This window comes from Atheta coriaria, unplaced genomic scaffold, assembly GCF_025399875.1.
Source record: "Atheta coriaria isolate IRGN ID8LTWV9N9 unplaced genomic scaffold, Caltech_Dcor_3.1 hic_scaffold_10_pilon, whole genome shotgun sequence".
NCBI classification, from domain to species: domain Eukaryota; kingdom Metazoa; phylum Arthropoda; class Insecta; order Coleoptera; family Staphylinidae; genus Dalotia; species Dalotia coriaria.
In genome coordinates, this window is record NW_027045452.1 from 10274887 (window position 1) to 10300122 (window position 25236).

Here is a 25236-nt window from a genome sequence, read left to right on the forward strand (position 1 = left end):
CAAATTGACTTCTCTCAAGGACAAGAACATCGATATCCAGACAACAAGATGGAAACGTAGATATTTACGCCTTGGATGGTAATTAATGTTTAAATGATAATTTGCTAAACACACAAACAGTTTTTTTACGACTATTGCGTGCTTATCTCGCAGATGAACGAGATCAGGTCGAGTTGAAGGCTGCGCAACACATATTTACGTAACTAAACTTAAATTTAATTATTACACACACACCTTGTATATATTATGTTTTAATATTTATCATAATGATAACATTTAACCTATGTTCAAGTAGATATAGTGCTTCTTTTTGATCGTTTTAACGCGTTACATCATTTGCCCGCCAGCAAAATGACGAGTTTGTTTGTTCGTTCACAACTCCCGCACTTGTTTCAGTTGAAAACAACCCAGAAACTCTTCAGAATGTCTTCTTCATACCTCATCAACGATTCCAAGTATTCATTCCTGAAAGAATTGGGTCTACAAGAGAAAAATTGTGGAGTTTACGATGGTGCCTGGAAAGGCTCAGGTGAGAGTGTGAAGTCAATTTGTCCAAGCAATGGACAGGTTATTGCAGAAGTTAAATATGGAACAGCTTCGGATTATGATTCCTGTGTGAAAGCCTCACAGAAAGCATGGGAAACATGGGCGGATATGCCAATCCCAGCTAGAGGGGAAATTGTACGTCAGATTGGTGATGCCCTTCGTGAGAAACTAGTTCCTCTAGGAAAATTAGTATCTGCTGAAATGGGGAAGATCATTCCGGAAGGTATTGGGGAGGTACAGGAATATGTTGATATTTGTGATTATGCTGTTGGGCTATCCCGGTCGATGTCTGGTGCGATTATACCTTCGGAAAGACCTGGACATGTGTTAATGGAGAAATGGAACCCTTTAGGTGTTATTGGTGTGATATCAGCTTTTAATTTTCCTGTAGCTGTTTATGGTTGGAATAGTGCTATCGCCATGGTTTGTGGTGATACTGTTTTATGGAAAGGGTCAGAAACCACTCCGCTTGTGTCCATTGCAACTACAAAGATTGTTGTTGATGTTTTGGAAAAGAATAAACTTCCGGGTGCTATTGCTACTCTGTGTAGTGGGCGTGCTGATGTAGGGAAAGCAATGGCGGCTGATCCCAGAATTAAACTGTTATCATTCACTGGAAGTTGTGAAATTGGGAATTTAGTGGGTGTTGAAGTACAAAAACGTTTTGGGAAACATTTACTGGAATTAGGAGGTAATAATGCGTTGATTATTGATGAAGACGCTGATTTAAACATGGCGGTGCAAGCCTCCGTGTTTGCATGTGTCGGAACAGCTGGACAGAGGTGTACCACAACCAGAAGATTAATTCTACACAAAAAGGTAATACCACAATCTTTAATTTTGAAATATTAATTTATTTAATATTTAGATTGCTAAAGAATTCCTGGAAAGACTCAAAAAATCCTATAATAAAGTATTGCCGCGTATTGGTGATGCTTTAGACGAAAACGTCCTCATTGGACCATTACACACAGAAACCTCTGTTAAAAAATACAAGGACACCATTGATCAAGCTGTCAAAGCCGGTGGAAAGATTGAATTCGGAGGAAAAGTTTTAAATGGTCCTGGATATTTTGTCGAACCAACTATTATTTCCGGTCTTCCTCATGACAGTCCCCTGGTACACAATGAATGTTTTGCACCGATTGTTTACATCCTGGAAGCTAATAATCTTAAAGAGGCAATCAGTTGGAATAATGAGGTTAACCAAGGATTATCCTCTAGTTTATTCACTACGAGTATCGAAAAGATGTTTGATGTAAGATTAGACATAGATTTAGACTTAGAATTTTAGATATTTATCAATTTACTTCGTAGTGGATTGGTCCCAAGGGTTCAGATTGTGGTATAGTCAATGTGAACATCCCCACAAACGGAGCGGAGATTGGTGGAGCTTTCGGAGGTGAAAAACATACCGGAGGAGGTCGCGAATCTGGGTCTGATTCTTGGAAGCAATACATGCGTCGTTCTACAATAACCATCAACCATACCAAAGAGTTACCTTTGGCCCAAGGCATTAAATTTGAATAATTCTTTTATTAATCATTTTCAATGAGGTGAATGTGAATTTCTATTAAGTTTTAAAATGTCTTCGTTGCGTACACTACCGAATTATAAAAGATTACAAACGTGCAGCATTGAAATCACTACGCACTCGTGTTGGTGTTTGACTATTGTTATTATTATTATTATTAATATGGTGGTTGAGAAGAGTCGTAGTTTAAGCCCGGTGGAAGACTGGCAGTGCTAGAGGCAGTGTGATCCAATTTCCGTGCTTCTTGTTCAAGAAGAAGCGCATCCAGAGAGGGATCTTGACTGACTGTACGTAAGGAATCACCGAGAGCTTGTCGTAATTGTTGCATTTCACGGCCGGCACGACTGCTGCGCATTACATACTGCTGCCGGCGTTTTATCTCCTGATTCAGCTGTTCTCGGAGACTGCTCACTTGTTGTTCGAGGCGTTGTACTTGCTGACGATGGCTTTGTTCACGAGCATCTAGTAAACGCTCGGCTTGTAATTGAGCCGCGCGATAACGCTCAGCATCACCGGAAATATACTTCGAATCTGAGGAAGAATGTAATTTAAGACGCGATAATTCCGATTCTTTATCAGCGAGCTCTGATTCGAGTTTGGAGATTTTCAAACGTAATTCACGATTTTCCTGTTCGAATTTTTGAGTGTAGCGGTCGGATAATGATGAATCCAGTTCGTATTTTTCTTGGCGTTCGTAGGATTTACTGCGAGATGGGGTTTTGGACATTGCTCGTTCAAGATGGCGATTCTCCGATTCAATTTGACGCATCTAAATCAAATTTTAAGAAGGATTAATATCTACTTAGATAAACAAAAAGCTAAATACCTTATTATTTAATGTTTCTACTTTTCCACGTAAATCATTCCGCTCCCTCTGGACGCTTTGCAATTGCCTGACGAGTTCTTCTTCATGATGACCGCCAATAGATGCATCAACTGGCCATTGTGACAAGCGTAATTGACTTTCTAAACCTGACCGTTGAACCTCACAATTCGCTAATTCATTATTCAACCGACTGATTTGATCTTGTAAAATTTGATTATTTCTACGGAATTCCCCAAGTTCCCTTTGACAACCCTCGTGACGCTCTGATAAAATCTTCTTCTCATTCTCTGCGTTAGATAAAGATTTCTGCAACTAATTAACCAACACAACATACAATTTAATAAAAGAAATATTGTGTTTATTGTTAAATAACATACATTTTTGAGTCTCTCTTGTCCTGTGTGACTTTGTGTGGTGCTTTCTAGCAAACTCCTTTGTAGACTTTGAATCTCAACCTTTAATTCAGATTCGCCATTGGATGCTTTCTCAAGGGATTGATTTAACTGATCAATTGTAGATTTTAACGACGCACATCTCTCCTCTAGACTGGCAACTGTCCTGGCCTGAATTTCAGCTTTCTCGTTTTGTTGTTGGGCAATGGCGTCGCGATCCTGCAGCATCATCTGTAAACGATGTAAATCTCCTTCTGCTGCCATTCTTTGTAACTCCATTTTAGCAGATCTGCTTTCTAGTCTGCCTAACTCTTCTTGTAGAGCGCGTTTTTCACTTTCTAGTTTATGCAGTGCCATCTTAAACTTCTCACATTTATCCTCATATTGTTTTTTATCTTCTCGGCAAGTGGTAAGGTTAACTTCAAGATTCGTGAGTTTATCACGCAGTTGTTGCGATTCTTCATTCTTCTTCATCAATGCATCCGCTTGAGCATTGTAAGCCACAACTTTCTGGCCAAGTTTAGCTTCTAATGCTCCCTTTTCATCCTGCACATGGCGTAGATTATTCATAACCTTAGCGAGTTTAGTATCTCCTTTGTTCTGAGTTTCTGTAGCTTCTTTAAGTTGTTTCTTCGCAGTGATAATCTGCGATTTTAAATCATCGCGTTCACGTTCCACGTGTGCCACCTGCGCCATTAAATTCCTCACACCTTTACGCACAGATTCGGGATCAATGTCGGTTATAAGGTCTAATTTTTCATGCTTGTCGTATTTATCATAATCTCCTGTACGGGCAGGACTCCAGCGTCTTGATGGACTCATTAAACGTTGACTTTGTGGTGTTATGGAACCATCCAATTGTATACCAGCAATACGTCTTAATGTAGACACAACACTTGTAAGTTTGGATTCTACATCTCGTTTCTGAGTTTCGGCATGTCCCAATTGGGTTTCTACTGATCTCAGACGGGATTCTCCAGCGGATAACTTTGTCTTCAATTCGTGCAGTTGTTGTGACGCATCTGATAAACAAACCTCTAAATTATGTTTTTGATCTTCTAGACGTTTCTCTCGTGATCTACAATCTTCCAAGTGTACCAATAGATCCTGCTCCCTAGCGTGCCATTGTTCTTCTAAATGTGCTTGCTGTGCTCGTGCAATCGCCAACTCTTTGCGGGTTTGTTCTAAATTACGTTCCAACTCCGCAAGTTGTTTCTTCGAGGTATGAACCTCCTGATGTGCTCGTTCACGTTCTTCGACTTCGTTCAAAAGCCGTGCTTGTAATTCCTTCTCCTCGGCAGCAGATTGATTATTCTGTGCGTCTTTCCTCTGGAGTTCTTCAATTAATGATTGAACCTTGTGTTCAATCTGTAACTGATCTTTCTCGGCTTCACGCATAACACTTTGCAGTCGAGTTTTTTCACTTTCCAGCGATGTTTTGATATCCTCCAAAGTAGACAACTTTTGATGAGTTTCTTCGAGTTGTCGTGTTTGGTCACGTTTTTCTCCTTCGATTTTCTTTACCAACTCACGAAGTTCTTTGTTAGATGCGTGGTATTTCTCCTTTTCAAAGTTGCAATCGCTCAACTGTCGACGCACATCGGTGAGGTCTTTACGCAGACCATCACCGATGTTTTCATATTCCTTAAGTTTTCTAAGAGTGTCATGAAGGTTATTTGTTAAGGAGTCTATTTTATCCTCGTAAAGGTGAACCTGTACTTTAAGATTCTGTACATCATTTAGTGAAGTTTCCCGGTCGCGTTGTAGTTCTTCAATTTTTGATAGCAACTTAACACGTTCTTCTTCACATTTTGTTTTTGTTTCTTCCAACTTAGCTTTACTTTTATTTAATTCATCCTTGGTTTGATTGATTGTAATACGATTTTGGTCAAAGGTAGCATTACTATCTCGTTTGAACCTCTCAAGAGCTTCGCGTTCATCTCTCAAATCTCGTTTAGTTTGTTCTAATTTCTCCTGTAAAGCTTGCTGGTCATGATGCGCAATTAATAAAGCTTGTTGTTTATCATTTTCTGCTCGTAACATAAGCTCCTCATGTTGTTGTATTAGATTCTCCACATGACTTTGTAAACTTTCCAAACGATCAACGAGCTGTGCAATCTCTGCATCTTTTTCTGAGGTTATCTGCTGAACTGTTTGCTGCAGGCGTTTTTCCAGTGAAGAGCGAATAAATTCTCGTTCTTCTGTAAGTTTTTTAACAGCTTCTTCATGTTGTGTCTTCATGTTGCTTACAATATGTTGAAATTCAACTTCTTGGGTGCCTGCTTGTGCAGTGAGACTTTGTTTAATTTCCTGGGATCGTTTCTCCGAGCGTTCTAGATCTTTCTGCAGACGTTGAACTTGTCCCTTAAATGATTCTTCTTTGACAAGTAATTCTTGCACTTCATTTTCTAGTTGGGTCTTTTTTACGTTACAAGTTTCCAAATTAGTCTGTGTATCAAACAGGACAGCTTCCAGGGCTTCCTTTTCTGTGCGTACTGACGCTAGTTGTTCCTGGCAGCGTTGTAGTTCTTTATCCAAGGCATCTAGAGAACATTGTTTCTCTTCGGATTCATGTACCAATTCCTCTAAGTTTCTGTTTACTCTAGCGTTAGTCTCAAGCTGTTGTTCCAATTTTTGTTTGGTTCTTGTAAGTTCCTCAATGACGAGATCTTTCTTTCTGGATAAGACAGTCAATTGATTGCTTAAATCTGCACGATCCCGAACGACATGTGTCAATTCCATCTCAACTTTTCCTTTCTCAATCTCCAAGAATTTGACTTTTTCGCTTAGAGTCACTTTGTCCGAATCTAAATCTAATTTAGATTGTTCTGCTTGCAGGAGCTCTTTTCGTAGTGATTGAATATCACTCGAATGATCATTAACTTGGCCCTGAAGTTGACTCTTTTCTTGCTCCAATCTTTTGACATCTTCTAAGAGTTTCCGCTTGTCTAAGTCTAAAGTAGATGCCATGGCCTCCTTCTTTACGAGATCTTCATGAACCGCACTTCTTTCATTACCTACGCGTTCCAATTGCAATTCTAAATCAACTTTAACCCTTTCCAAATGTTGAACCAAAGACTCTCCTTCTAATTTTTGTTGTATTAACATGTCGTTGTTTAAATAAAGTTTGTTAAGCTCCTCTCTGGTGGTCAAGAGTTCCTCTCTGATTCTACTACAACGATCCTCTTCGGATCTCAGATTCATTTCACGTAGGGAACTGTCTTGATTCAAACGATCGACTTCATTCTGCAGATAGACTTTTTCATCCACTAACATATTAATATCTTTTTGTAATTTAGAATTTTGTTTCTGCATCTTATCAAAATCGCTCTGGAGATTATCAAAAGCATTGGAAACATCAGATTTCTGTTTGTCTAGAGTTGATTTTTCCGATTTTAAAGCTTCCAGATGTTTCTGGAGAGATTCGCGTTCTTGACATGATTGAGAGCACTGATTTTTACATACGTCTAGTTGTGATACGGCTTCGCGAAGACGTCGCTCCAAATCTACGACTTGATTTTCGGACGATTCGAGTTGTTTACGTACCAAGTGGAATTGTTCGCGATTCGATTGCAGTTTCACCTTGTTTTAAACTCACGCTATACAAAGTGACAATTTAAAAATTTACCTGCTCTTACCTGTAATTCATGGATGACAGATTGGTGTTTGTGGAGCGCTGCCTGGACGGCTGAAATCGTAGATTCTGCAAATGCTGTATTGCTGGAAGTAAGTGCACCACGAGCGCTGCGTTTTGGAGACTTTTGTGCAACAGGAGTGGAGGTGGACAAGTGCACATGAGAACCGGAAAGGATTTGTTCTTTAATATGTGATCCTTCTGAGTCTTGAATTAGGGCATGAGCGATATCACGAAGGGAATTCTGAAGTAGTTCTACTTCGTCCTGTAGGCGCAATACTTGAGACACGGATTGTTCAGCATCGGCACAACGGTCTTCCTATTTTTAAACAAACATCATGCCTAACATCCCAATATTAGACAAAAAGAAAAGAAAACTTACCAAAAGTTGAATTTCATGGTGTAGTTCCTGAATCTTATCTTCCTTACTGCGTAGATCAGCTTTCTGACTCTCAAACTGCGATTTAATCAAATCCAGCTGTGATTTAAGTTCAACATTCTCCAAATTAAACTGACCACGTGGTTCAACTAAGCTCAGCGTTGATTCTGCTCGCATTCCTCGTTCTAGCTTCCCACAACCGAACGCAACATCCTTCGCAGACGTCTCGATCTCATTCTTTAGTTTACCGAGATCTCTTTCGGTGGACGTCTGCACGTCCATGAATAACCTCTTGATGGAAACAACATCTCGCCATAAACTCAAGAGGCGATTGTGTTCAGTAGAGTAGTAATCATTGAACGCTTGTTCTTCATCTTTCCACTCGTCTTCCTTCAACATCATCTCCTCGCGTAGTTCTTCGAATTGATGCGTGAGTTTCTGTAAATCATCAGTGAGGTCTTCGTTGGTGTGTTGTGATTCCTCCAGTTGGGCATGCAATTGGCGGTTTTGTGTGACAAGCCGTTCGCATTTACGCCGTTCTTCTTCGAGTTTCGCGAGAGCCATTTCTAGATCAGTGATGCGTTCGTGTTGCGTTTCGCGTACCTCGCGTAGATGCTGCTGGGCCTGTTCCAAGGCGGAACCGGGTGCAGCTAGCAAGGTTTGCGGTTGAAATGTGGGTGGCTGGGGTTCGGGGGTGTAATGGATTTGAGTTTCCAAGTCGGCACAACGTTGTTTATATTGTAATACCTAGATATAAGCAAATTCGTTAAAATTTTAATTTATTACCGCGAGATGAGTTTACTTTGGCTTGTAATCGACTGACGAGCGTTGCTTGGTTCTGTTGGGCCATGCGATAGGTGTCTAGACGTTTGCGGTACAGGGCGGCTTCATCGTGAAGCCGCTGTCGTAAATCAGTATTCTGTTTGGCGAGGTCTTCGTCACTGCTGGCGCCTCCACCATCACCTCGTAGTCGACTCGGTGGATTTGTGTCGGTGCGTGATTTAGGTCGTTGATATGCAGACGATGGCGTCCGACGCATTCTATCGCCCATTTTCGATCCTTCAGGTTTCTTTAAACTTGGCTGTAAATATTTACACCGTGCCAAAAGTTCATTTGCTTAATTTCAAATTAAAACTTTTCAATTTTCTTTTGTTTTTATGTGTTTTTATTTGTTTCCGTGCAATGCGGTTGTATCTGGTATATAATGAGCAATTTTTCATGATCGACAGGCCATTAAATATAACATATTCTTGGCTGTTTTCTTTTGCTTTGCGTTCGCCGGCGCGTTTAACGACTGCATGTTTGCGTTCGGTTGCAGCCGGGGCGCAAAACAATCAAAAGTTAAAAGCCGAAATCAAGATGAGCGTGCACGCCAGCCAGCTAGGCCTAAACGTTTATGAAATGAGTGATTTGTGTGTAGAGGCGGCGGCGGCAAAGTCAGTGCCTGGCGGAGACATTCGCGTGTGCGGGACGATTTCCTTCGCGTTTCCTTATCCCACGCTTTCTGTGTTGTTTGTATATTTATCATTCCGGGACTTTCAAACACGTCATATAAATAATTCGCAACTATTCCCAAGGAAGCCGGATTCATAATAATCATAGGTAGAAATAATAATGAAAATAAATAAATTTAAATTGGTAGTTCAATACCGGTATTTCGGTATTTATAAATGTAATTAAGTAATAATATCTTTAATTATGAAAAAATTCCTATTCATTAATATTGTCTGCCCCCATTTCTACTCTTTCCGCTCTTTGAGCTTAGCATAATTAACATAAGGGGATTCCGACGCAATCAGACGTCCAAAGTCCCCGACAGTTCAGCGGGTCCAAGGAGTTCCATGATCTTCACTGAGCGTGAGACGTGCGATTCGTCGCATCACCCGCAGCCGCAACAATTTAACAACAATTTCATCATGCACGCATCGAAATAGTTTCCGCTGCTTTGAATACATTATCCGATATGTCGTATCGTGTTGTTCACCTCGTGATTCACGCGCCGGCGGGTGGACTTTGCGCGCTAAATCTCGAAAAGCACATGCTCATGGAATGTCCACGCTCCAGATATTTGTTTACTCGTCGCCAGTGCATTTAATTAACTAATTAATTAATTAAATTTAGACTAATTTGGCGTCTGGAAGAGAGCGCACTTTGACCAATGTCCGGCGGCGCGTCGTAAAAAACGCTCGTGTCATTAAATTTACTACGCATCAACACGCTCGTCTCGTCTAGCCGCGTAACTAGAGCGGCATTACGGAATTACGCACTTTTTTCCATTCATGCGCGGGGGTAAAGTCCGCGCGATGCCCCGAGACCCCGAGATTATATGCTCATACTCATTTTCTGCTACCTTTAATAAATGAATTTATTCCCGCGTCCTCATTTTCTATTTATAAAACTAGCAGCGGGTGAAAATCAATGCAAGCGTGCGAAAAATGCATTTGTGCAAAAACAACTCACTCGTGGCATTGCTTCTGCTTCGCGCTGATCTCCAATCGAAGTCGATGTTGATGCGTTGTTGATGATTTGATAATTTATTAATTGATCATGTGTTTGGCTGATGGCATAACTTGTATTATTTAACCCGGTATGGTTGGCAGTGTTGTGGTTGTGGGGAGACGCGTCAGCCAAGCCGGCGTGGAACGTTCTGACGCTACCGACGCCACCGACGCCCACCCCAACGCGTCGTTGTGCACCCTGGTTACCATGACGAGGGCAGTCGGAGGTAATAAACAAATGCGTGTCATCCGATGGCAAGTAGAGTGTGTTTCTGGAGCGCGGCACGTTCCACGATGCCATTTTTTTACGAGTTATTTTCGCACGGTGCACTCTTATCAGACGTTATCAAGATGCACTTGATTTTCGGGCCATCGCGCCAGACGCAACAACACTTGAAATTCTTCAACGAGTAGATTGTGTGATGTCAGCACTCGATATAACAATATATTTATTTAGATAATAGTAATTATCGAATGTTTTCGACATCACAACCTGCGATATTGTCGATAGACGGTGAACTGAGCAAATGGGTTGTGATTTTGGGACCGGAATTTTGCAACAATAGATTTTATCGACTTCACAGCCCTTTGTGTGGATTTTTCATTGTTTGGGGCATCTTTTTTTATTCATGCTGGCAACAGCATAAATATTATTGCCAAAATGTCAGGATATCAGCGGTGTCAGAGGTTAAAATATCTCAACCCGCAGCCATGAAATATTACATTTAAATTCACATACACCTACAAAATTCTTATCAACCCTAAACATTTTCCGTCCACATGTCATATTGTGATCATTTCGTCCTGGTTGCAGCACATAGCGTGCTGGCAGTTTGCATGTGGCTGGAATTTAAAATGCAATTGTTTCTTATAATGTGCATGTCGGATTGTTTCTTGCTGGGCGATTGAGAGCGCGTACGAGATGCGCACGTAACCCCGTGCGATGGACCTATGCACTTTGTACCCCCTTATAATCGCGCGGCTTCTCTCGCCGACGGCCAACGTTCGCGTCCGTAAACAAACGCTGCATGTAGGCACATATTTCAAAGCTCCTAATATGGGGTTGTGGGTGGGAATATAATGCGGCGGCGGCGGCGGCGGCGGCGGTGGCGGCTGCGGCGGCGGTGCCAGTCACATGCCCACACCGCGACTCCCATCGTGAAACAACATGTGAAAACATGCAAATGTGGAAAATCATGTTTACGATCTCTTTCCGAATGAGTTATGCACAGCGCCCGAATGTTTTATGTTTTTATGCCCCAACGAAATTGTTTATTCTCCATTCGCATACATTCCCACACATTCAATCTTCTTCAAATAATTATAATTATCCCAAACTCGCACGTGATCGAATGCACGTCGAATAATATTTATATTTATTATATTATCGAACAGATTCAAGTGCATTCGATTATTTTAATAGCAACAAAATCAACTTGTACTCAAATTGAGCAATTAAACTCTGGCAAGGTTGCTTGCGTCATTGAACACATTAGATTACATTCTTCCAGCACATTGGAATAAGAAACAAGAAGAGAAAAAAAACAACACTCGTGATGTAATTGTGTTTTCAATTATATTTGTTCAATTCCGGTTTTTATCACCAATTAAGCCGCTCAAATAAACGCGATAAGTAAACTGTAATTAACTTGTTACCAGCTCAAACCTTCATCATGCAAATTATATAATTAATTAGTGTATTAGCCCAAAATTAAAATGATTGCAGCAGATTCCGAGATGAAATTTTGTTGACGAGTGAATCAGCTTCGGACTTTGCACCCATTTATTCACGAAACCAATTAGTTTCTTTTCGAAATACGAGTACATGGGTCATTGTCAAGTGTAAGTGAAAGAATGATTCATTGTGTGTAAGAGACGCATCGTCTAAGAATACTTTATTGTGTGCACTGTAGGTACCTACAGCCAGGCGACCGGAGACATAATAATCGTCAATTTGTTGATTATTTCACTGAGCGGGGCCAGTGTGGTCGGAGCAGGGAGAAGGGGGATTCCATAGTTCATAGTGCAAGCGCACGCCGAATAAAAGCGACGCGCGCGTCTCGATAAACGTTATTTGATGCGCGCGTTCCCCGACTACAAGCTAACTTAAGTTGTGAATCAAGTGTGGACTGTTTTATGAGTGTGTGTGCGAAGAAGAGCAGCAGTGTCGCGATGCCAGCGTGCACATCGGAGAGCCTCACCGGCATGTGGCCCAGTAATGAAAGCCTCAACGCCTCGGGTAGTGTCAGCTCTGGGTTTCATAGCCCTGGGTCACCGGTTTCACTCTCGCCGATTTCTACATCACCGGAGAACACCCTCAAACGCCGCGTGCCCATCCGGCGTGCCAACTCGACCAACTCATGCGGATCCACTGGTTCGGGATCGTTTGTGATCCGATCTGATCATAGGGATTCGCGATCACAGAGCCCGCTCAATTTTCCGCCTGAGGAGCCGCCGAGATCGCCCTTGGTTGATTTGATTGGATGGTACCCGCTGTTTCTGCTCAAGGTGGCCAAGGCGCTGATGATGTCGATGCTGCCTGCCACCTGGAAACAGTTGGTGTTTGCCATCCCGATGTTTTGGATATCGATGTGGGTGTGGTGCTTCTGGCAGCTTGTACAGCTCCCTTTGAATGTCTTCAAGTTGGCACTGAGTCTGGTACTCACTTCACCGTCGGAGCGTATTAGAAAGAAACGCACCGTGCTTATCTCCGGCGGTAGTACCATTCAGGCACTGCATTTGGCGAGAAATTTTTACTCGGCTGGTGCACGAGTTGTCGTCTGCGAAGTTGAGGGTAATTTTGCGCTCGCGAGGTTTTCCACTGCTGTGAGCAAATTCTACACCGTACCACGACCGAACAGCGAAAAGCAACAGAATTACGTGCGGGCCCTTTGCGAGATTGTCAACAAAGAGAATGCGGTGTATTATATTCCTGTAAGTGCCGCGACGCCCGCCTACTTTGACGCAGTGGCGAAACCGCACCTCGAGCTTCTTGGATGTACCTGCTTTGCGCCTGGGATCAAAGAGGTGCGTGCACTCGATGATATTCTCGAGGTGTTCAAGCGCTGTCAGAAGAGTAACATGCCAGTGCCGCCATTCTACACGCTGACTAGCCGAGATGAACTGGGAGGATTGTATGATGCAGGTGTGGTACGTCCGGAACAGCGGTTCGTCATGTCAATGGCGGGTGCGTGCGGAATTCGCGACAGAGCTAAATTGGTCCTGCCTCCCTGCAAACGTCAACTTCGTCTGCCTCCCAGCATGGACATCAGCGAACAACGCCCGTGGGTCGTGGTACAGGATGTTGAGGGTGAGCATTTTGTCACGTGCACCACGGTTAAGGAATCCAAGATCATCGCCAATGTCTCCTGCCGGTTGGATCGCCACAATAATGGTCTTCTACCGGTTGAATCAAAGGAGATCGATGCATGGTTGCTACAATTCTTCGGGCAACTGCACCTCTTGCGTCCGATTACCGGACATGTTAGTTTCCGGTTGGTCAAGTGCGCACACACTGGTCATGTGTTGCCGTTGAGCGCACGTGTTGGGGTCAGTCTTCCTTACATTTGCTACACCAGCGTGCACCCGCGTCTCCTGTGGAAGCCCTGCAAGCACTTCAGTCGCCAGAACTCGGGTCCTTTGGTTGCTGAAAATGGCCGCTACTACATGCCCGAGACGGTCATCGATGCTCTTAAGCATCCCAGCGTTGAGGCGGTCACGCGGCTGGTCGGCACCGTGCTGGATAAGCGCGAGGCCCTTTTTGCTGTTTGGGATCCGTTGCCCTACTGCGCCTACTACCACATGCAGCTGCCCTTTCGCAACTTCCTCGGCTTCCTGCAACGGACGCAGGGCGGCACCCACTTTCCTCCGCCCATGACCGCCAACTGACCCCGAATCGTCATCTCATTAGGAGAGAGAACATAGCCTGTGCATGCGGCCCGCCATCTTGGTGGCTGGCAGCGATTTAAAACCCTGTAGCTCTCTTGCTTGTGCATGCGAGTGCACAAGTTGTTTGTTGAAATGATTTTCATTTTGTATATGTCATGTGTACGGATTATCGTCCGCTTATCGGCGGCGCGCAGTGGCAGCGCGCTCGTGTAGTCGTCGCCGCCGCCATCTTATCGCTCTAGTCGCTCTCACAAGCGACTTATTTATTACTCTCGTCTTTTTTCTACTCCTCTATTAATAATATTGTATATTATTATTTTCTACTCATTATAAATAACGATGATTACGATGTGTTTGTTGCGAGCGCAGATCGCAGACGAGAAAAATGCTCGTGTGTCTGACCTCTGCCTCTGCTGCAACGAGCGAATGCAAAACAAAGCCAAACTGAAAGCACGTTCCTAGATTCTAGTTGTAACAAATTGTTAATAAATTATTCGAATAAAGAGTCTAAACAATGCTTTTCTCTCAATTCTTTCCATTTTTTGAATAATCACCACCGCCAAACACACAGTTCAGAGGAGTTCATCAAGCGATATGTGCGGCATTATGTTGCCATACTGTTATTATGAATACTTTCAAACAACATATTGCAAATCAGTTAAGTTACGACGGTCAACAAACCAGTTTTCGATCCCAAATAATATTCATATTTATGTTTTGCCAACCGATATGCTCAAAGCGCTATATAATTTGCTGTCAAAATCAAAATTCAAGCCAATCATTATTTAATTACATATGCACCGGGTCAGTTTTTGTTGTTTCTATTAATGCACAATGTTAAGGTATAAGGCGTAGTACACAGCGGTGCAGTCACTTTCACGTTCCGTATAAGTTTCTCGCACACCAGCGACGAAATATCCACAGGAAACCAAAACTTTGCGATTAAAGTATCTGACAAAATTATAATTAAATGGACTTCTGTGAGATTTCGGCCGATGATTAAAGATTTTCTAAAATTATCACTGATGCACAACGTGGTTAAACAAGGCTGTACAAAAGAGAGAATGAAATATCAACCGTCGAAGCGGTCAAAACGAAAGATAGTGTTGTGAATGACAGTGGCGCCCTCAACTTAGTGGAAAGTTACCAGATTCAACAGCTTTTTTTGGAAAAATTGCAAACATGCTGTGGGAAACACTCTGTATCTCGCAAACTAATACACTTTTTTGAGTTTTTCGCCGCCATTTTGTAGCATAAAAGACGCTCTACACAATACATGCCATTTTAATCCGCTGAACACTCTGGAAGTGCCCTAAAATGCCCTTCAAACAAAGGTATTTTTTGGAAATTTTGAAAACATGCTGTGGAAAACACCCTGTATCTCCCAAACTATTACACTTTTTCCGAGTTTTTCACCGCCATTTTATAGTTTAAGAGACGCTCTACACAATACATGCCATTTTAATCCGCTAAACATTCTGGAAGTGCCCTAAAATGCCCTTCAAAAATTGTTATTTTTTTACGTTTTTTTAATTTTTGGGTCGTGAAGCAGGGACAAATTTTTATTTCAACGTTGCTTATTCTGCGAAACTTGAAATAATTTAAAACAATTTTTGTCTGAAGAACAGGGTCGAACTTTTTAAGTTAAAATATTTTTGGCCGAAGAACAGGGTCGAACTTTTTGTGTTAAAATTTTTTGGGTCGAAGAACAGGGCCGAACTTTTCAGTTAAAATTTTTCCGGCCGAAGAACAGGGTCGAACTTTTTCAGTTAAAATTTTTTGGCCGAAGAACATTTTTTCCAGCGAAATCAAAATAAAACTTTGAATGCTAATAACTCCTGAACTAAAAGGGCTAGAAAAGAAAAGACGGCAGATTCTTGACCCTTGAACAACCCTCTACAAGATAGGCTATTAAAAACAGCCCTTTTTTTTCGTCTCAAAACTGAAAAAAGTGCAAAGAGGTACCTCTTATAGGTTTTTCGATTTTTGAAAAAATCAAACTAAGCACGCTATTCTGTAGAGAATCCTTCAAGGATTAAGGATTTGAAGTCCGTTTTATTCTATCCCCTTTAGTTCACGAGTTATTAGCGTTTAAAGTTTTTAATTGCAATTATCTCGGAAACTAAAAGCGAGCGTCGAAAAAGGATTTCAAGCCCTTAATCCTTGGGCACTTTGTGCAGCCTGGCGCTGATCGACGGCACGTGCTTTGGCCAGGAGAAGAACCCCAACACGCGGGTCATACAGCTGGGCCCAGTTTGGACTTTTCTCGAGGATACCGACACTGAAATGGTAATGCCTTACCTATCTGACAACTTCACAAGTTTTTTCAATCATTTGTATTTCAGTTTCCGCGTCTGTTGCTCGACTGCAAGGTACCAAAGGTATGCGTTTTACAAGGCGGATTCGACGCATTGGAAACCTACGCATCGAATAATGCAATTTTTTACGAGCAGTTAATAATATAATAATAATAATTCAAACTACTTCTATATTGAATTACTAAGCGACTTGCGTCGGCGCTAAGCGAATGAGTTGATTACTATGCTCAGCCAACTCCTGAATGGAAACACGTCCGCGCTGCTTGATGAATTTAGCAACAGCGGCCATCTCGGTTGGAGACACGTATATGAACTTCCCGCGATCATCAATGACGCCTGTGAGGATATCATCCTGCTGTAGATCTTTTATGCGATCGATGGCGGCCTGCGTCTTCAATTTAAACCTGGACGCCAAGTCTTCGACCACTACGACTTTCTGCTCCTTGATAAACTCGACAAACTCCTGCAGAATATTGCCTTGCTCACCCTCGTCGCCTTCCTCGTAGCCCTCCTCCTCCACCTTGAATGCTTCCTTCATACGCATGTATTCTTCGTGCTCGCGCCGCTCTTTCTCTTCGCGCGCCTTGCGCTCTTCCTCCTCACGTTGCTTCTCAAGTGCGCGCTCCATTTCTTCCAGCTTACGTCGTTCTTCAATCGCTTGTTCCTCACGCTTCTTGCGATCTGCTCGAGAGTGTTCTTCTGCTTCCCGCTGCGCCTTCTTCTCTGCCTTGGCTTCCAACTTGGCGCGCTTCTTTGCGCCCAATTTATCTAAATCTTTTTGCGCTTCTTCATAGCCTGAGTCATCAGGAGCAGGCTCTGCTTCTTCTTCCACTACAAATAATAAAAATTCATCAAAATCTCATTGAAGATAATGAAGATGAAAATAATTCTACCGTTTCTGCGAGCGCGCACATTCCTGTTCCGCAGCATTTGAGCGCGACGACCTCCTGGAGCATCTCGCCCTTGATTTTGAACGGGTCTTGCACCAGCATCACGTTGTGGTTTATCATCTGAAGGTGGAATAATAAGATGCGTATTTATATAAATAATAAATGTATCAATGTATTACCTGAATTTCCTTTACTAGCGAAATAAAACGCGAAGCCTGACGCAACGATAACGAAAAAGGATAAAATCGCTAAAATGATTGTTAAATCCATTTTGCACTAGAAATTAATTAGAGAAACCAATGTTTACTTAGAAGATAACATATGTTTTGTGTTTATATGCAGACAGACACCATCATTTGAAGCAATTTGAAGGTTATGTTCAAGAATAGAGTAGTCAGAATAACTTAATAACGTTCATGAACTAATACAACTATCTAAGTAGGTAAGTACCGTAATATTAAATTTAATTTACAAGTTTCGAAATGTTTAAATACCTGATTAGTCAGACACGATTTTTCAATGGTTATTGCAATTGTTTATTGCGTCTATGGTAGGCTTTATAAATCGATACGTCATGATCAGCTGATACATGCGCTCCCACTTGCGCACTGTACCACTTGTTTAGCAAGCGCCACAGTCTCGTGATCGTATTTAACAATTCTCTGTGGTTTTCAGTATTTTTCAAATTGAAAATGGCGCTCCATTCTGCAGTTAAAGGGAAATTAATTTCAGTCATCGGCGACGAGGTACCCAGGTAATGCCAAGAAAATGATTATAGTTTTCAACAAGTCTCATTGGTTTTCAGGACACCTGCGTGGGCTTCCTGCTCGGCGGGATTGGCGAAATCAACAAAAACAGACAGCCTAACTTCATGGTAGTGGACAAGAGTAAGTATATACATAGGAAACATCAGTAAATCACCTCCACTTGTCTTCCAGATACGGCCGTCAGCGAAATCGAAGACTGCTTCAAGCGCTTCATCAAACGCGACGATGTGGACATCATCCTCATCAACCAGAACGTCGCCGAGCTGATCCGACACGTGATCGACGGCCACACACAACCCGTGCCAGCCGTGCTGGAGATCCCATCCAAGGACCACCCATACGACGCCAGCAAGGACTCCATCCTACGCCGGGCAAGAGGCATGTTCAATCCAGAGGACATGGTCCGCTAGTTGCTTGGGTTTTATTGTGTCCATCAAAGTTAGTAGCAACAATAGAGGAGAACAAGTTAAAATTTCAATAACATTCATATTATGATATAGGAGATTATTCAATAAATACAAGTACAAGAAGGAGAACAGAAAAGAGTTGTTTACGACGACCGCTCCGGGCAGGCGGTGTGCGCGATTCGTTGCTTCGGGGGCGCATCAGCTGCAGCTGCGGCGGCAGCAGCAGCCGCAGCTAGCGCCGTGTGCACCACAATAGCAGGCTGGCCGGGCGAGGGCGGGTGTAGTTCATGCGAAGCGCCCGGTGCAAGCGATGCCAATGCTGCCAACAGATCATGGTTGAGAATCGGTTCGCCTTCTGGCCGCGGCTCCCAGTCGAGCGGCGGGCTGGCGGGTGGCGAGATGAGGAACTGCTTGAATGGCTTCGGTGGTTGCAGTGATGCATTGCGCACGGGCGTCACCGGTTGCGCAAAATAACACGAGATTGTAGATTCATTCAGCTTGTGCTGGTGTAGTTGGACGCGTGCATTTGCGGCCGCCAAGGTGGTCACGAAATTAACACGCAACCGGCGAAACGACCGCAGCCATTGGAACGTGACGGCCTCATCAAACAATCGAAACAAATCCTCCATTTCCTTCTTCTTGTCTGGTTGCACAAAGACAGAGTCGTGAATGTTGGTGACAATCAGCGATGAGGGCAGATCGTCGAACTCATCCTCTGCTTCATTCTCCAGGCCCTCAGTGTCCATTGGGTCACCCTTGAGATTCGGATGGATGTTGGGAAGACCATCTTGATCGTTTATTATTATGTCCTCGTCCTTCAATTCGTCGCAATCACCCATTATTATCACTTGCGCGAACTGGTCACACTAGCTCAAATTAACAGCGCGATGATTTATCGGAACATCTTCCAGAATTTGTAGAAACTGCGTCCAAGTTAATCATGCTCCAACCATCGCGAACAACTCAACGTCAATAAATACTAGTTCGAGTCTATTAACGAATTCTAATTGTGATGATATTGGACAAAATCTCAAATATATTTTCATCACCTGAGGGGAAGCGGCTCGGCACCGATTGCCTCAAGTACGACAAAAACATGAAAATGTCAAATGTCATCTCAATATTTTGCTTACAAAACACGCCTACAGATGGCTGCAGATGCAGATGGTTGGTTAAACTTCCACAAACCTCTAAACATTTTAACCAGTGTACAAATTTAATTCACGCTAGTAAATGATTACGAAATCATATACTATTAAATTTAATACGTATCAAGAGGAGTGGATAATAATCTTTTTGATGTACTAAAACATGTTGGTAGCATTGGCAGCAAGCAACCGATTTCCGACTGTTTTTGTTGACACTGGGTGGCCGTCTGACAGTCGTTTGTTCGCCCTGCGTCTGGCTGTGTGCGAGCAGGCGCCCGTCATCGATGGCTGGAACAAAATCATTTCGAGTTTTTCGTTGTTCCTAACATTAGATAACTCGGTCTAGCCGTATCGATGGGCATACGTCGACTAATGTGCGTGCGATTGGCGTATTCCGATTGCTCCAAGGCGTCCTGATTGCCGCAGAGAACGTTGTGGAATTTCAATCAATAGAGGAATTTACTTGTATGGATATACAGGTAAGCAGGCAGTAGGAGTATTGACTGAAATGGCAATTCAATTAATTAGGATGTGCGTTAATTTCTAGTAGTCCGAGTGATTTTCGTTCGCCACAATGGAAGGCTCCGTGGTGTGTCCGGTATGCACGCTCTACTTGCGGCCGGGAATGACCCTGAAGAGTCATTTGGAGTCTCATCCAAAGCAGAAGGTCATTGAAGCACTGGTGAAGCTGCACTCAGAGCCACAAACACCAGCAGGCACAAGTTATAATGTACCACCCGCTGCTGATGGCACTGGTGCACCATGGCTGGGGCAAGCCACGACCACCACGGCTGCCTACCACCTGCCCGCACATTCAGTACCCTCTGTACAGCCGCCTATGCCCGGCGCGCCCACCAACCACTCCTTCATCTACCAGCAGATAATCGGCTCCGCTCCTCAGCCGCAGGGCGGATATCTCATTCCGGTTTTCAACCAGCAGATTCCAGTTCCTGGCTACATGTACCACCAGCAACAAATGTTCGTCAGCGGCGGAGCACCAAATGCATTTCCACTGCGCATGCTACCAAGCACTGAGCTGGCTCCGACCAGCGAGTACAAAGGTGCTCACATCGTGGAAATCAATGACAGTGAGGTCCGCGACAATCCGGATCTGGTTATATTAAAAGACACCGAATATATCCTCCCTAGCGACGATAAAGTTGACACAATGCCAGCTCTAAAGTCGCAGATGGAGATTGGGAACACGCAGGTACACGACGGGGGCAACGTGGACGCAGCCGCAGAACACGAAGAATACGACAGCGGACCGCCTCAGCTTCGTCCGGAGGCATCCGATGTCGAAGATGAGCTGCAGGAGAAATTCAAAGACTTGGACACGAGTCCCAATTACATTACGCTTAACACGGCCGAGCAGACAGCGGACACTGCCGCCGATGAAGAACAGCATCGCTTTGAGCTGGACGGCATTAATATTGTACTCGTCAATGATTTCAACAACTTGGGCCATGCCCACTTGCGCGTGGCGGCCGAGGAGGAGTGCGAGGAGGGCATCTCGATTGACAGCGCGCATATCCGCGCCGACGAGAATATGCCGCAGGAGAGCAACAGTAATGCGTCGTGGTCGCGTGCACCCTTCCACGAGGGCAGCTCGCGAATGTCCACGTACGACCTGCTGGCGCGCGAGAGCTGGGAAGGCTCAGACGTATCTGACGTGGACGCCGACGCGCCTCCACCCTACCAGAGTCATTATCCACTTTACAAGACGGGGGCGCATGAGGAGGACCCGGATATAATGATATCCAGCACGTCCAGGCAGGGCATCGAGTACAAGTGTTCGACGTGCCCGTTGAGCTTCGTGTGCCCGAAGGAGCGCAGGGTGCACCAGGCGGAGGTGCACGGCTCCACGGCCGAGAGAAAGGAAGACACGCCGGCGACCACGACAACTGCCACGACGAACATGGGCACGCACATGATCGGCTCCGCCCTGTATAGCAAGAAAGTGAAGAAGTTGGTCATCAAGCCGAAGAAGCAAACTAAAATGGACCAACTGGAGCAGTTGAAGACAGAAAAAGTGGAGTCGCCAGCGTCTTTCGATCAGATCTTCACGAACATCATGAAAGTCGAGGATGAGCGGCAGTTGTCTTTCGCCGCAACGCCTGCCACCGACCCATTGCAAATACTTGACCGCAAGGAGGCACTTTCTGCCCTCGGTGTGGATGGTAGCGCTTCACCATCGCTAGCCGCCCCCGCGCCAGTTGTCATCTGCGTGCTTTGCTGCACAGTTGTACGTACTGGCCGAACCCTCCGGCAACATCAAGTCGAGATGCACGCATTTGTAGCGGAAACGAAGTACAAATGCGGCGTGTGCGGTGAATGCTTCGCCGCTGAGCCCGCCTACACCGAGCACCTATCCGTACATCCACTCGAATGCCTCTTCTGCGGTAAATACTTCCACCGGGCGCATAACATGGCGATGCACATCAAGCGCCACCTCGGCATTCGGCCCTTTCAGTGCCCCACCTGCGGCAAGCACTTCTTCACGCGCCAAAAACTACAAGAGCATCAGTATATACACACAGGAGAGGCGCCGCTCAAGTGCGGCCTATGCGACGAGACATTCAAACGATACTCCAATCTCATTCAACACCGGAATCGACGCCATTTGAACCTCAAGCGCAGACAGAAAGATTTCATCTGCGCAACATGCGGAGACGTCTTCCATTCGAAGAAAAAACTTGCCTGGCATAAAGAAGTGCACGAGAACCGGCCCAAGGCATGCCTCTTCTGTAGCGAAAAATTCGTACATCAATCCAGCCTCACGCGACACGTGCGCCGTGCGCACAACGAACGTTTCGTTCCAGCAGAAGAACGCGACGCTGAGAACGTCGAATGCCCCATATGCAAGGGTGTCTACTTGCGTGGCTCCCTCGATACACATATTAAAAGCCACGAGGCGCGCAAAGGCTTCTCATGCAGCGTGTGCGATAAAGAATTCAGCACCAAGTGGAATCTCAAGCTGCACAAATGGACGCACGCGGGACGCGCTCAGAAACCCTTCAAATGCGAGCTGTGCAAGGGTGCGTTTGTTCGTGAAGCTGATTACACAGCACATATGAATTCTCATCGCGCTATCCGCCCGTACACGTGCAATTACTGCGGCGCGCAGTTTATACGCAAATACAACTGTCAGCGTCACGTCAAGGAACACGAGCGCATGAAGACGTTCAACTGCACCGTCTGCGGCAAGAAGTTCCACCGCTCCTACTATCTCAACGACCACATGCGCATCCACAGTGGCGTGCGACCGTTTTCGTGCCACATCTGCGGCAAGACCAGCACCACCAAGAGCAACCACAACAAGCACGTACGCATACATCATGCGCGCGAGCCCGTCAGCACCGAGAACTAAAACATAATATTGCTTTCCTACGCGTGTGACTGGAAATAAGCTTATATCGTTTCAATGGACTTGTGTAATTGATAGTAAAATATTTAAATTTCTATTCCAATCGTCATGTTTTCGGCGTTCGTTCAGGTTTCTGATGATTGTAGTACCGTAGTCCGGATCAAAATGATGCAGGTGTCGATAGAAATTCATCGCGGCTTCCTGTAGGGGCACAGGCTGCTTGGAGCATAGATACTCTTCAATTCCCGGCAAGATAATGTCAATTTTTTCATCCAACTCCAAATCGTATGCCAGACGAGCGCTGCCAGTGAGAATACTCATCTGCATCTTGTATGCTTGCGTGTAGCGATATGCCGAACCGCGATCCTTGAGGTAACTCTCCTTTGACTGCTCAATTAACAGTTGATTAATTGAAGGCAGCACCTCCTTCACGGTGCGCATTCGTATAAAATCCTTGGAAAGTCTGCCCAAGGTAGATAACAGGATAAAACTTAAATTCACCACTAACGGAGAATCAAAATCCCTGAAGCGGTTGACAAGAGGCGACCACACTTTATGAACAATTGGTAAGAGTTCATCCTCGTAATCTTTCAACACCTCCACTCCGGATGTTAAAATCTCCAAGACAAAGATTTTGCAGTTTGTGTTTTTAGCAGGGAGGAAATGCAGAGATCTCTCGAGGATTTTCACGAGCAGTTGAATGTGTTTCGGCGGTGGTGGCTTGACAAACTCTTCTGGTTGGTTATTATCATCATTTAGTTCTTCTTCCATCACAATTTCATCATCGGCAGTTCCTTCCATGATATCATCGGATAAATCAACGGGTTTGTTTAATTCCTCCCATTGCAGTCGTCGAACCACTTCCTGTTTCTCTTCTTGCTCACGTTTTGTTATCACTGGTGCAATGACAACACATACATTGAGCCATGCATGCAATGATTTGATAAAAGCAGCAAACACTTGTAAATACGCCGCTGCGTTCTCATCTTGAAATTTATCACAGCTTTGCAGTAAAACTCCCTCGATAATATCCGCAATCGATGGTAAAACTTCCATGTTACTATGTCGCATCACAACTGTAAGCACGCTGAGAACACTAGCATTCTCCGCACGTCGGCGTAGTTTATTTGTGACATTGTAGGCAAAGTAATCAGCATTCCGGTTGATCAAATCCGTCACGCTGGTGTATCCACATGCCATTGAGATGTTTGCAGTGCACACCAAACCAGCAGATTGCAGCAATGGATGGGCACTACCAGCGCGCTCCAGAACAGCATAGAGAACTCTCAAGAGAAACAGCTGGAATTCCTCTTTGTACGCCAAAGCAATTTTCCCTATTCCTTCTAATTGCAAACACAGTTGTATTATATTAATTTGCACGTCTTTTAAACTAGTTCCATTTCCTACACTCAATGTAAGTTGCCAATTATGAGGATCAAGATAAGCGTCCATGACATCTTTCGCTTTATCTAAACGAGCCACCGACAAAATTTCATTCATTAGCAACGTAGCTTCTGCTTTTCGTTCGACATCATGATGATAGACATCAAGAAGATAGTCCAACACAATATCGGCAATCATTGACTGGGCTAGGTGATGAGCTGCGCTTTCCAATTGTTCTTGTATGCGGATATTATTACACTTCAACCTTTTCCATGGTGTAGCACAATCGGGTACATCTTTCCAATCTAAATAAATTCACCAGTTAGTAATTCGGAGGTTTGGATAGACAATTATTAACATTACCGTGCAATTTATGCTCCTCCAAGCCGCTGACATCGCTTTTATCCACCTCGGCCACGTACAACAAACATCCAATCAACTTATATAAGTTCGTGGAGTTGAATAGAACACTTTTCAGTTGACTGCTCTGCGCAAACAGTTGTAAATATCCAGTTAACAATGAAACATCTGTCAATTGATCGCGAGTGTTTAATCCGTTGAATACATTTGGCAAATGTGTTAAATGCCGATGAAACAATTGATGCAAATTATCAACAAAAGTTCTCGTACGAAATGTGTCCTCTATTAATTTGTTAGTTACATCGGCCAGTGCTGCGCTTGCTATTTCAGCTGTTTCTTTATGTTCAGTATCCTGGTTTAATACAATCAGAATTTCGATTATTTTTGAAGAAGTAGCAGGCAAAGTTCTAAAAATGTAAGATATTTAGTTTCAGTGATTGGTGATTAGCTTGTTATAAATAGACACTTACAAAAATACAGTGTCAATCAGCAATTTACTACTCATTGCCAATTGATGTCTCACTGTTGCATGCTCATGGGCTGTCAATCCCATTAATAAATCAGCGCATAACGCAAGTTTTTCATCATGTATTTCATTACTCTTTTTGTTACTAATCTCATGATTAGCTACAAGTAACTCTTCCAGTTTTGGCGGTTCCTCTACCGGATCATAGTTCCTTAAAAGTAGACTAACAAATCTAGCCCACGCTTTAACACATCCCGTCACGATTCTATGGCCACATTTCTGATCATCCACGGCGATCACCACCAAACGAGCCGCAATACCAGGCAGAAAGTCGATGAGAATATCGCTAACTTGTGATAACAGCACAACATCATCAAAATCTGATGTGTCGTCTATTTTTGCGCATTTCATCACGCATTCTAGCGCTGAAAGA

At 43.9% G+C, this 25236-nt stretch overlaps 8 protein-coding genes and 1 long non-coding RNA gene across 12 annotated transcripts; 5 read left to right on the forward strand and 4 right to left on the reverse strand.

Moving 5' to 3' along the window:
- Positions 1 to 59: 59 nt before the first annotated feature.
- On the forward strand, positions 60 to 2178 carry Aldh7A1 (aldehyde dehydrogenase 7 family member A1). Of its 3 annotated transcripts, none has more exons than XM_065313694.1 (4): positions 60 to 78; positions 397 to 1365; positions 1415 to 1804; positions 1864 to 2178. In XM_065313694.1, the coding sequence occupies exons 1-4, from the start codon at positions 76 to 78 to the stop codon at positions 2074 to 2076; spliced, it is 1575 nt and encodes a 524-aa protein (XP_065169766.1). In that variant the 5' UTR covers positions 60 to 75; the 3' UTR covers positions 2077 to 2178. The 3 variants fall into 3 exon arrangements, with proteins under 3 accessions (XP_065169766.1, XP_065169767.1, XP_065169765.1); XM_065313695.1 differs by lacking the exon at positions 60 to 78 and adding an exon at positions 181 to 199; XM_065313693.1 differs by lacking the exon at positions 60 to 78 and having other exon boundaries at positions 317 to 1365.
- Positions 2068 to 10056, reverse strand: Root (ciliary rootlet coiled-coil, rootletin). Its single transcript, XM_065313684.1, has 7 exons — positions 9772 to 10056; positions 8114 to 8392; positions 7315 to 8058; positions 6937 to 7251; positions 3284 to 6880; positions 2907 to 3218; positions 2068 to 2849 (listed from the first exon to the last, which is right to left on the reverse strand). The coding sequence occupies exons 1-7, from the start codon at positions 9778 to 9780 to the stop codon at positions 2238 to 2240; spliced, it is 5868 nt and encodes a 1955-aa protein (XP_065169756.1). The 5' UTR covers positions 9781 to 10056; the 3' UTR covers positions 2068 to 2237.
- Positions 10057 to 11870: 1814 nt separating this feature from the next.
- On the forward strand, positions 11871 to 14214 carry LOC135800448 (uncharacterized). Its single transcript, XM_065313692.1, has one exon. The coding sequence runs from the start codon at positions 11946 to 11948 to the stop codon at positions 13695 to 13697; it is 1752 nt and encodes a 583-aa protein (XP_065169764.1). The 5' UTR covers positions 11871 to 11945; the 3' UTR covers positions 13698 to 14214.
- A 1616-nt stretch (positions 14215 to 15830) lies between these two features.
- On the forward strand, positions 15831 to 16570 carry LOC135800454 (uncharacterized). The gene is made up of 2 exons (XR_010550154.1): positions 15831 to 15986; positions 16043 to 16570. It is a non-coding gene; the product is annotated as an uncharacterized lncRNA (long non-coding RNA).
- On the reverse strand, positions 16166 to 17522 carry Ddrgk1 (DDRGK domain containing 1). The gene is made up of 4 exons (XM_065313697.1): positions 17400 to 17522; positions 17085 to 17181; positions 16909 to 17025; positions 16166 to 16846 (listed from the first exon to the last, which is right to left on the reverse strand). Exons 2-4 carry the CDS (start codon positions 17173 to 17175, stop codon positions 16197 to 16199), a joined length of 858 nt encoding a protein of 285 aa, XP_065169769.1. The 5' UTR covers positions 17176 to 17181; positions 17400 to 17522; the 3' UTR covers positions 16166 to 16196.
- On the forward strand, positions 17518 to 18215 carry Vha14-1 (V-type proton ATPase subunit Vha14-1). The gene is made up of 3 exons (XM_065313700.1): positions 17518 to 17651; positions 17711 to 17792; positions 17844 to 18215. Exons 1-3 carry the CDS (start codon positions 17598 to 17600, stop codon positions 18080 to 18082), a joined length of 375 nt encoding a protein of 124 aa, XP_065169772.1. The 5' UTR covers positions 17518 to 17597; the 3' UTR covers positions 18083 to 18215.
- Positions 18139 to 19178, reverse strand: sra (RRM_RCAN_like domain containing protein Sra). Its single transcript, XM_065313698.1, has one exon. The coding sequence runs from the start codon at positions 18916 to 18918 to the stop codon at positions 18223 to 18225; it is 696 nt and encodes a 231-aa protein (XP_065169770.1). The 5' UTR covers positions 18919 to 19178; the 3' UTR covers positions 18139 to 18222.
- Positions 19179 to 19439: 261 nt separating this feature from the next.
- Positions 19440 to 22689, forward strand: LOC135800444 (uncharacterized). 2 transcript variants are annotated; one of them, XM_065313686.1, is made up of 2 exons: positions 19440 to 19706; positions 19756 to 22689. In XM_065313686.1, the coding sequence occupies exon 2, from the start codon at positions 19802 to 19804 to the stop codon at positions 22595 to 22597; it is 2796 nt and encodes a 931-aa protein (XP_065169758.1). In that variant the 5' UTR covers positions 19440 to 19706; positions 19756 to 19801; the 3' UTR covers positions 22598 to 22689. The 2 variants fall into 2 exon arrangements, with proteins under 2 accessions (XP_065169758.1, XP_065169757.1); XM_065313685.1 differs by having other exon boundaries at positions 19775 to 22689.
- Positions 22647 to 25230, reverse strand: Tti1 (Telo2 interacting protein 1). The gene is made up of 3 exons (XM_065313687.1): positions 24808 to 25230; positions 24341 to 24744; positions 22647 to 24282 (listed from the first exon to the last, which is right to left on the reverse strand). Exons 1-3 carry the CDS (start codon positions 25212 to 25214, stop codon positions 22649 to 22651), a joined length of 2445 nt encoding a protein of 814 aa, XP_065169759.1. The 5' UTR covers positions 25215 to 25230; the 3' UTR covers positions 22647 to 22648.
- Between the last annotated feature and the right edge of the window lie 6 nt (positions 25231 to 25236).